The following is an 11,861-nucleotide window of genomic DNA, read 5'->3' as shown; positions in this document are numbered from 1 at the left end:
ATGAAAAACCACAAAACATGGGCCTTAGAACTCACAGAGAGAGGAGGGGGAAGAAAATGGCGACCAGATAGGACACATCCTTCCAGAGCTCCTGCTGCCAGACCAGAAATTTGTGAGGTAAGGCTAAGGAAACCGGGAGGTGGAGTCCTGAAATTAGAACTAGGGTACCAGGGTTTCTCCGGAACCCCTTTTTGCGTGGGATTTCCACTCACAAAGCAAACCAAGAACGCTTTAAAGCGCTCTAGCTTTGGCGAGCCTGCAGGCACTGGTGTGCACTTGCCAGGAGCAGCAATTCCTGCAGGCGAACGCCTGAGAGGGGACAGAATCCCAGACACGAGGGGAACTCCACTCCCGAGCTCTCTGCGTGGTTGGCTGTCTTGAGCTCAGGCCCAGGGGAGTGGCGGTGGGTAGCCATAATTTAGAGTAAAAGAAAAAATATATTATTACCTTAGGAAGATCGCGGTGTGGGAGAAAATAGGCAGAAAGGCGGGAGTCCAGGGAGCAAACCTAGTTCCAATTGGCGGAGAAGGAAATAACCCCTATAAAAAGCTGGATTTCCCCCTCTGGGGGTCAGCCTGATAGCCCCCAAATCGGAGCACATCACAAGCAAGAAAAAAAAGAAGGGTGAAATATGTATTATTGGTTAAAACTCAAACCCAAGTCTGGTTGCTGAGCTCCAAGGAGCACATAGGTGGAGGCCATTAACATAAATCAGCACAAGAAGCAACCTAGCTAAGGAATGCCAGAACTCAGCTACAGGGCCTGGAGGCTTTTAGCATAAGAAAGATCCGCTGTAGCAAGAGCCAACTTTAAACAGCAAGAGCTGCAGCCCAGTGACTGTGAAAGACAATTTCATTTGATTTTATTCTAGCTGGCCAGGGAGGGAATATAAAATCAAATTCTCCTATCTAGTAAGCACCAGCAGACTAGATAGGACAAGCCCAGCTTCTCTCTCAGTGATTCTACACATAGCTGGGGAGGCCCTTCTTGTCCTGGGGCCCCAGACAGGGCTGAGGGAACACTCCAGTGCCCCCCTCCAAGCCCCTCCTGCAGTGCTATATACAGCACAAGGAAGGTACACCAGCAAACTCCAGCAACCAAGTGACCCCTGGCCACTGTGCGAGCTTGCTTTTGAAGTAACCCCACACAGCATCTGTGGAACCCTACAACAATCGGGTACATCACCCCGCTACCTGGAGGAAGAGTTGGAACTCCTCCAGCCTCACAGACAGGTGATTAAGCTTCAGTTATTTCCTTACCTACTACTCTATTTCTTCTCTCTATATTCACTAGCCCTTCTAACTTTTCCACCGCACTCAGTCTCAACGAGCTTAGGTTTGTGTTGGGGTTTTATTTTCTCTTTCTTCTTTATCCCTCGTTTTCCCCCCTCTTTTCCCATCTTTCTCCTCTTCTCTCCCACTCTGTCCTATCATATGCCACTACTGGCTTTCAGGTCACTACCCTCCGCTTAGGGAAAATCAACCCAAATAGCAGAAGGAACTCCAGCCTGCCCTCTATGGGAGTGCTGTACACCACTCAAGGCACCTGGGACAAACACCTACAACTCACTGCGCTGCTGAGGGGATCGCCATCAGACCTCTAAAGCGATCTGGTCAACTAGGGAAATTCTGCCCAGCACCACAGGGCCTTGCATTAAAAGGGCACACACCAACCTACCATTTGGGGGCAGGGTCTAAACCCCTATGGCCGCACATCCAAGCAATCATCCTTCTCTCTTACCATCACAGCCAACCTTCGTGAACTCAGTTGGGTTTATTTCCTTCTTTATCTTTATTCTCTTTTTCTTTCTTTCTTCTCTCTGTCTTTGCTCTCTTCACCTCTCTCTCAGCTTGTATGATTCTCTCTGCTCACTGTCATTCCTTGCACATACCACTGCTGGTTCCCAGACCCCTACACTCAGCCTAGGGCAACCCTGTCCTCCCAGTGGGCAGCCTGACCCATAAGACAGTGCTGCACACAGGACAAGTCAATGCTACACACAGCACAGCATGGGGTCAGCTATTTCTTTAACTATATTTAAAATTCTCTCTCCTCCTTCCTTGTCTCTTCCCTTTTTTTCTTTCATTGCACTCTTCTTACACATTTTCTTCTTTTCTCCTCTCCTTCAAGGTCTTCTCTATTTTCTACCACAGCTTCAACATATTTAGTTCTCCTTTTTGTTGTTTTATTTTCCTTCTTTTTTGTACTGTTTTCACCTTTAGGTGTACATGGGTGAGTGGATGTCAGTTTGCTTGGTATTATTGCCCCAGTGTGTGTCTTCCTCTTTCTCTCTTTTTCCTCTCCTTTCACTCTCTTTCCTACTACAAGACACTATCGTCCTCCAGGTCACTTTTCTCCACATAGGGCAACTCTGAAGGCCCAACTGGGGGAGATCCCACCAGCATTTATTGGCTTGGCAAGCAGCTGGGGAATTAACGCTGGCCCTCTCCCACACACCAAGAAGCGGGGTTTCTCCTGTAAAAAAAGTGGGGGCAATCCCTGCCTAATTCCTGAGGCCCTACAAGTGACTGGGGGAAATGCCTGACCACCACTTGTGGGGCTCCACGCTACTGTGGGAACATCTTCCCAACCTCCAAGGCAATCTTTCTGCCTTCGGTAATTCCCCTGCCAGCTACAGAGCTCTACACCAAGGAGGATACACCCGCACGCCCTCCTCAGCACCACAGCTACAGAGAAAAAAACACCACAGGACAGCCAAGGTGCCCCAAGAACTGTGAAGCCCACTTAGAGATAGGACAGGGAAGCGACGCCATCATGGGCCCACAACAATCTGACCAGTATCACATGAGAGGAATATCCAACACACATTTCAAGTAACAGAATTCTGGACAGCTAGGATAAGAGTGAAACCACAGGAAGATATAGCGATTGCCTGACCCCTCAGAACAGCTACCAGCAGGTAGTTTATAAAAGGACTCATACAAAGAGAGAGACCAGAGATCTTCGACTCAGGAAGATGGTTCCGGTCTCCTCTAAAACAACACATTAACAGCAACAGTTCCAACATCTTCAAAGAAAAAGCAGGAAAAACAGAAAAAAATGATGGAAGAAGTCATGAACCTACCGGTGTGCATAGAAGAAGCAGATATTGACCTGCCACAAAAATTTTTTTCACAAGGTTGCTTAAAGTCATAAAAGATATGAGGGAAGCAATTTAGAAAAAAAGATGAAATGATATAGGAGATAAAGGCAACACACTAAAGGGAAATACAAGAGTCAAGGGATGAAATAACAGAATCCAGGGACAAATTGACAGACATAGTGAATAGGTTTGAGGAGGCAGAGAATCACACCTGTGACCTAGAGGACAACCAAGCAGACCTCGGCAAATGGGAAAAACAGTGAAATAAGACAATCAAAGAAACTGAGGAAAACATGAGAGCCATATCAGGTGCTATGAAAAGAAACAATATTAGAATCATTCAACTACCAGAACAAGACACGACAAAGAAGTCAACAGTGACAATAGCAAGGGAATTCTTAGAGGAAAATTTCCCCAGCTTAATAAATGAAAATCAAGCAACCATAAAAGAGGAGGAAAGAACACCAGCCAGACTGATTCCAAAAATGAAGTCACCAAGACACATAATTTTCAAACTATCCAACTATGAGGAAAAGGAGATCATAAAAGCATCTAGGGAGAAGCAAACAGTCACGTATAAAGGTACTCCAATAAGAGTACGTTCAGATCTATCAGCAGAAACGATGAAGAAGAGGAAGGAATGGAGTAAGATATTCCAAAAATTGAAGTAAAACAACGCAAAACCAAGAATACATTACCCAGCCAAATTATCTATTAAGATAGATGGAGAACTAAGAGTATTCTCAGACAGGCACAACCTCAAAGAATACATAAAAACAAACCCAACCCTACAAAACATCCTTGCCGATCCAGTATGGGCTGAAGATCAACACCCACCAAGGCCAAATAAGAGACCATCACCTAGAACAACTCCACACATAGGGAGACAAAGAGGAAACAGCCCCAGGATAGCATCAGCTCAATAGTGGAAAGAAAGCAAACATAAACCACTCACACAAAACAAGCGGATAAGACAGGTAGATAGAAAATTATCCATCACAAAAGGTATATGACATCATAGAGTCCACAGATAGATATAATAATACTGAATATCAATGGCCTGAATCCAGACATTAAAAGTCAGCAGCTAACAGACTGGCTCAGGAAATATAACCCATCAATTTGCTCCCTCCAGGAGACTCATCTCAAGCTTATAGACAAAAGCAGGTTGAGCATTAAAGGCTGGAGAAAAATATACCAAGCAAATGGTAATGCAAAAAAAGCAGGTGTAGCGATCTTAATATCTGACCAAATTGACCTCAAGATACAGGCCATAACAAGAGACAAGGAGGGGCACTATATAATGCTCAAGGCAACAATAGACCAAGAACCAGTGAGTATAATAATCATTTTTGCACCTCACGAGAGACCTGCAAAATTCATAAATCAAACACTCTAAAAGATGAAAAAAGATCACAGGTTCAACAATTATAGTTGTTGACTTTAATACACCACTCTCTGATAAAGACAGATCATTAGGAAAGAAACTCAACAGGAAGGCTACTGATCTAAATATCACAATTGGACGACTTGACATGATAGATATTTTCAGAGCTTTCCACCCACATGTAAAAAAATTCACATTCTTTTCAAGTTCACTTGGCACATATTCAAAAATAGACCACATGCTAGGACACAAGTCGAATTTGAGTAAATTCAAGCACATAGAGATTCTACAGACATCTCTCTCCAATCATTGTGCCATAAAGCTGGAAATTAACAGAAGGACAGTGAAGAAAACAAGGGTCAACAATTGGAGGATGAACAATTTCCTATTGAAAAAGGAGTGGGTATTGACCCAGATCAGAGATAAAATCAGGAAGTTTCTAGAAACTAATGAGAATGAAAATATGACATACCAAATCCTGTGGGACACAGCAAAGGCATTTATCAGAGGAAGGCTGATAGCAATAAATGCACACATTAAAAAAGAAGAGAGACTAGTGGATGATATGCTGACACAAAACTTACACCAACTAGAGCAGGGTCAACAGAACAATCATACTAGTAGCAAGAGAATAGATATAATAAAAAATCAGAGCAGAGATACTACAGAGGGAAAACAAGAAAACTATGGAAAAATTAATGCTGCTAAAAGTTGGTTCTTTGAAAGAATTAAGAGAATTGATAGACCTCTGGCAAACCTAACCAAAGAAAGGAAGGAACAAACGACATTTGCAAGAATGAGGGATGAAACAGGGGACATTACATCAGACCCTAATGAAATCAAAAGGATAATTACACAGTACTATGAAGATCTATATTCTAACGAATTCAATATTTTGGAAGACATGGACAAATATTTGGAAACAAAATCCCTCCCTAGACTATTCCAGATGGATGTCAACAACCTCAATAGACCCATAGCAAAGGATGAAATAGACAAGGTAATCAAGGGATTACCAACAAAATAAATCACCTGGGCATCACAGGAGAATTCTACCAAGCATTCAGGGAAAAACTGACACCAATCCTATACAAACTCTTCCAGAACATAGAAAAAGACGGAAAACTGCCAAACTCTTTCTATGAAGCTAGTATATCTTTGATACCTAAAGTGGGCAAAGATGTCACAAAAATTGAGAACTATTGACCCATATCACTAATGAATATTGATGCAAAAATCCTTAACAAAATACTGGCCAATAGAATCCAAAAGCATATTAAAAAATAATCCACCACGATCAAGTGGGATTCATACCAGGGATGCAGGGATTGTTCAACATACAAAAGACCATCAGCATTATTCACCGCATTGGCAGGAAAAATGATAAGAACCACATGATGATATCAATAGACGCAGAAAAGGGATTCAACAGCATCCAACACGCATTCCTGTTTAAGACACTTAAAAAGATAGGAATAGAAGGAAAATTCCTCAATATTATACAATTCATATATGAAACACCAACAGCTAATGTAGTTAACGGAGAAAAGACACAAACAATTCCACTAAAAAAGGGGACCAGACAAGGATGCCCTTTGGCCCCTCTCCTATTTAACATCATACTGGAGGTCCTAACTAACAACATAAGACAAAGGAAAGATATTAAAGGTATTCTGCCCAATGCACTATATAAGCTCAATGCTATCCTGATAAAAATACCACCATCCTTCTTCAAAGATATGGAAAAACAGATTACCAACTTCATCTGGAGAGGGTAGTGCCCAGAATTCACAGAGAACTCCTCAAGAAGAAGGACAAAGTGGGTGGGCTTGCTCTGCCTGATTTCAGCACATACTATATGGCCACAGTAGTCAAAACAGTGTGGTACTGGCACAATGACAGATATTCAGACCAATGGAAAAGAGCTGTACGCCCAGAAATTAAAAAATCAGCATATAGGCAACTGATCTTTCTTTCTTTTTTGGGGGTGTGGGGCAACTGATCTTTCATAAGGCCTCCCAAAATATTAAAAGGGGTGCAGATGCCATCTTCAATAAATGGTGCTGGAAAAATGGATATCTACCTGCAGAAAAATGAAACAAGACCCTTACCTCACTCCATGCACAAGAATAAACTCAAAGTGGATCACAGACCTTGAGATAAAATCCCAAACAATTAGGACCATCAATGAGGGAATAGGGACAAACCTGAGAACCTTGGAACAGGGATTACATAGGCTACAAGAAATAGGGAAGGATACAAATGCAGAGGAGACACAAATACACAAGTGGGATATACTGAAGATAAGACACCTGTGTACATCAAAGAATTCACCAAGAGAGTACTAAGAGAGTCCACCAACTGGGAAAACATTTTTAGCAATGACACATCAGAGAAAGGCCTTATTACTAAAATCTACAATTCTTTTTTTTTTTTGTGAAAAAGTCTTTATTTTAAGAAAAAAATTTGGTTAACAAGTTTCACTTAGCAAAATACACCCAAAAGGAAATCACAGTACAAAGCAAGGTTTAAGTCAAGGCCTCACCAATGCCTACAGTATTAGTATTGTGTCTCAATTTTCAAAATTAACTTTTTAAAAGCTTAAAACTTAACCTATAAGATTTTAAATGAGAACAAACTAGAATGAACAAACGTGAGAAATGTTTCTCTTTGGATTAGGGATCTAGCACCTTTTGAGTTTCCAAAAAAAGCATGTCTCCCCAGTGTGTTTACTGCGATGTGGTGTAAAAGATCCACATTTTTAACTACTTTTAACTCTGGCATCACTCTTTAGTATACTACAAAAATGTTGAGAAAAGCCAAAATGTTTATCATTTACTCATTATCTTTATCACATGCTTCTAGAAGAAAGTTTGCATGAGAAAACACTGAAGAGGTAATTTTTTTTAATCCAGATTTCACAAAACTCATGGTGCAAAATGGGTCCCACAGCTTCTATGTAATAACTGCTCTCCACTGCTTGTTGGCTACCTGTGATAATTTGATTGAAATAACTCAAAATATTTCTATAAAACTAGTCATATCCACCCATGCTGTTTAGCTGACCACTATAGCCAGCCCCGTAACAGCCACTCACAGACTGACTCTCAAGGCCAGTGTAAGTAGACTGGGTTGATACCCCCATGCCCTGTATCATTTGGCTATTATATGCCCCGTTGCTGGCCCCTGTGGTTGAATTCAAGAACAGCTCTATGTATCTATGCTGCATATTGGCTCTGTCTTTCGACATTGCAGCCACGGCTTCTTCATGAGTGCCAAACTCGACATCTGCTTCACCGGTCACTCTTCCATCAGGGCCAATCTCAATATGTACTCTCACAGGATTAAGTGGAGAGAAGAAATTATAAATGTCATTCTCTGTTGCTTTGTATGGTAGCCCCCTCATATGGACACAGTGTCCGGTTGTGCTCTGGACAGCAAATTCACTGTCTCCGTATCTGTGGTCATACATTCCTGACAGACAATAACTGAGATCTCTTCCAAATAGATCTGTGGTGAAACCATAGCTATCGCTGAGGCCACTATACTCCTCATAACCTCCATAGCCTGTACTATAGGCTCCAGACCTCATCCTGTCAAAGCCTGCTTGTTTCACAATGCCAATGTATCTCCGAGCGGTGCCAGGCCGGTCATAGGGCCCTGGCCGCTGCACAGAGATGAACTTTAGAGGGGGATCAGAATATGTTCTCACTTCTTCCTGACTGCTCTTAAACACTTCAATATACCTGTGCCCAATTCTTTCCTTATGCTTCCCTAGCGCCTTCTCCGCTAATTCCTGTGAAGCAAACTGCACAAAGGCTTCTCCTGTAATCTTGCCCTCGGGGTCTACTGGCAAAGTGATACCATTGGGCATAATTTCCAACCCTGAGAAGAACTGAACAATTTCTTCCTTTGTGCATCCAAATGGAAGTCCTCGGAGGCGCACGAAGCCATCGTTGGCAGTATCGGCACTGTTTGGACCACTGTGCTTCAACACCCAGTCCATTTCGGTTCGGTGGGACTTGAATACCTCAATATAGCGGTGCCCCATGCTTTCTCTGTCTTTCTTCAAGGCCATTTTTACATCATCTTCTGATTCAAGTTCAACAAAAGCCTCACCACTGTCTCCCTTCTCTGGTGTAGATGAAATGAACACCTGATGCGCCATCATGAATTTTGCATTCAGAGAGGAAATTCTGCACATCCTCAATCGACCAAGACCACGGCAAGCCTCGGAGCTTGACCACAAAACCTTCACCTCCCTCAGGACCCAGCATCATGGAGATTCAACAGGTCAGGTGTCAAACCAGCTTAGTGTGGCTTTTCGTAGCTTTTAAAGATAATGGTAGATGCTCAGCCTCAAGCAAGATGTTCTGGAAGTTATGAATTAGCCCTTCCACAGCGCGCCCCGCCGCCAGCCGCCAGCCCCAGCGAGTTTCCGCACACTCAAATCTACAATTCTTTGCAAGCTTTCAATAAGAGAAAAACTAATTGCTCACTGAGGAGGTGAGCAAAGAACCTGAAAAGAAGTTTCACAGAGTCTGAAATCTGAATGACCAATAAACATATGAGAAAAGGTTCCCATTCATTGGCCATAAGAGAAATGAAAATCAAAGCAACAATGAGGTACCACCTACCACCCTCAAAGATAGACCAATAAAAATACCAGAAAGCAACAAATGTTGGAGGGGCTATGGTGAGATAGGAACTCTCATCCACTGCTGGTGGACTTGTAGATATGTACAGTCACTGTGGAAATCGATTTGGCGATTTCTCAAACAGATGGAAATTGAGTTACCATTCGACCCAGCAATCCCTCTACTGGCCATATACTCAGAAGAGGCAAGAAACAAACCACGGCCAGAAATCTGTGTTCCAATGTTCATTGCAGCGCAGTTCACAATTGCAAGAAGTTGGGAACAACACAAATTTCCATCAACAGACGAATGGATTAAAAAACTGTGGTACATACATACAATGGAGTACTATGCATCACTAAAAAGCAGTGATGAACGCATGAAGCATATCAATGCATGGGAAGAAGTGGGGGAAATAATGTTAAATGAAGTGAGCCAAGCACAAAAGGACAAGTATAACATGAGTCAGCTGAGGTAAGTTTATTTATTTATGTATTAAAAAGAGAGAACAGAAAGGTAAGTGCAAAAGGGGCACAGGGAAAAAGCTCCTATATACAAACACTCCTATATACAAACACTCCTATATTATGAGAGGGGCCAGCCCAAACCCAGGGGTACATACGGTAGCCAACTAAAATGGGAGTGGAGGGAGCAAAGGGGTAAGGGAAAAATGTGTGATGGGGGAATAGGGCACTGACCCAACAAGGGAGGGTATTGTTTGTGTCTCCACAGGGAATGAGGGACCAGATATAAAGCCAGTGCCTTACGACTGCAGTGTGCCGGGAAGGAGTGGGGAGCCTGTGGAGGGGCCTGAGGGCTCGGCCCCCAAAAAAGTTACATGGACAACTGCCCCTCACCCCAGAAGAATTTACTTGAGAGGACGGCATGCGAGATCAGCACAAATGGGAGCAAAGAAAGGGAGAGGGTGCTCTCCTCGGCAGCACATATACTGAAAAAAAAGTGTGGGGGGGGCGAGGAAGAGAGAGTGGAGCACATCCTGGCCCAGTAAGCCTGGAGGATGATATCCCCGCTCTGAACAGCTAATGAACAGAGTGAACAATATGGCTGATCCCACTAGGAGATTCATCGTCCCTTGATGGCCCAGGACCCTAAGGGGGACAACACTGGAGACTCAGGGCCGGGACTGGCCCAAACTAACCCTGTGACACTGAGGCAATGCACTAAAAGCGTGCAACACAGCACCTGTGGGAGCAGAGCAGGAAGCCCCCAATGGGAGTACAAAGGACAGACTCTAATACCAGAGCATGGTACCCCATTAGACCTGACTGAAGGACATGCCTAGAGATAAAAAATCAGACCTTTATCTATTTACAGGTTTTTCTTTCTTTTTAAAATTTTTTTTCTTTTAATTAATTTATTCTTCTATTGGGTATTTGGTTTCCCCCTTTATTGCCATAGCTCACTCATTGCCAATCTTACAATGACTTGATTTTTGGTGCATATTATTATCTCTACAGATCTATCTAGATAAGATGAACTGGATGAATAGTCTGGAGGAGAAAACAATGGGACCAATGGTTCTGGGGAGACATGGGAGAAGGGGCAGGGAGATGGTGCTGACCAACCAAATGACAGGGGAGCAATAAGTGATCCTAAATCAGTAGTAAGGAGGGTGTGAGTGGCCCGGTAGGGAATCAGCAAGGGCAAGGTAACCGAGAGAAATTACTGAAACCCAAATGAAGGCTGAGCATGCTAGTGGGACAAGAGGAAAGTAAAAGGAAATAGAGAAAGAATTAGGTGACAAAGGGTATTTATAGAGGTCCAAAGACTGGAATGTACATATGTAAATATATTTATATGAGTGTGGAGAAATAAATCTATGTGCATATATTTAGGGGGTTAGTATTAATGTAGCAGATGGACATTGGACCTCCACTCAAGCGCTTACTCAATGAAAGGATATTTTGTTCTAATAAATTGGCATTCCATGATGCACACCTTCCTGACACGATTGCTGAAGAAATATATGTGCATAAGCAAATGTAGTGAAGAAAGCTGACAGTGCCCGGCTACCAAAAGATATATCCCCTGGGGTCTTAAAAGCTTGAAGATAAACAAGTGGCCATCTAGCTGAGAAGCATCAAAGTCCACATGGAAGAATCACACGAGCCTGAGTGACCACGAGCTGTCAAAGGGATCAGGTATCTAGCATCAAGGAACAAAAAATCATATCATTGAAAATGCGGGTGAGTGTAGAGTGGAGGCTCAAAGCCCAGTGGTAGTCAAACGGACACCCCATGCTGAGGGGTTCTGGGGAGGAGATGAGCCAGTCAGGGTTCAGGGTAGCAACGATGAAACATAAAACTTTCCTCTAGTTCTTAAATACTTCCTCCCCCGCACTATCATGATGACAATTCTACCTTGCAAACCTGGCTAGACCAGAGGAGGTACATTGGTACAGCTGACAACGGGAAACACAGGGAATCCAGGACAGATGACTCACCAGAACCAGTGATGAGAGTGGTGATGCCTGGAGGGTGGAGACAATGTGAGGTAGAAAGGGGGAACGGATTACAAGAATCTACATATAGCCTCCTCCCTGGGGGAGGGACAGCAGAGAAGTGGGCAGGGTAAGACACCAGACAGTGTAATATATAACAAAATAATAATGATATATGAATGATGAAGTGTTCATGAAGTAGAAGGGAGTAGGGAGGTAGGGGGAAAATTAGCAGTGGATATTAAGTGTTTAGGTGGAAGGCAAGTGCTTTGA

The 11,861-nt window shown here is 43.1% G+C and overlaps 1 protein-coding gene across 1 annotated transcript; it reads right to left on the bottom strand.

The window, feature by feature from the left end:
- Positions 1–7,379: 7,379 nt before the first annotated feature.
- On the bottom strand, positions 7,380–8,931 carry LOC142457217 (heterogeneous nuclear ribonucleoprotein F-like). The gene is given in 2 exon segments (XM_075558564.1): positions 7,380–8,611; positions 8,613–8,931. Coding segments are annotated over 2 exon segments (1,245 nt in total). The 5' UTR covers positions 8,771–8,931; the 3' UTR covers positions 7,380–7,524.
- Between the last annotated feature and the right edge of the window lie 2,930 nt (positions 8,932–11,861).

This window comes from Tenrec ecaudatus, chromosome 9, assembly GCF_050624435.1.
Source record: "Tenrec ecaudatus isolate mTenEca1 chromosome 9, mTenEca1.hap1, whole genome shotgun sequence".
Classification (NCBI taxonomy): domain Eukaryota; kingdom Metazoa; phylum Chordata; class Mammalia; order Afrosoricida; family Tenrecidae; genus Tenrec; species Tenrec ecaudatus.
Note: the sequence above shows the minus strand (reverse complement) of the source record. Positions and strands in the feature narration are given on the sequence as shown.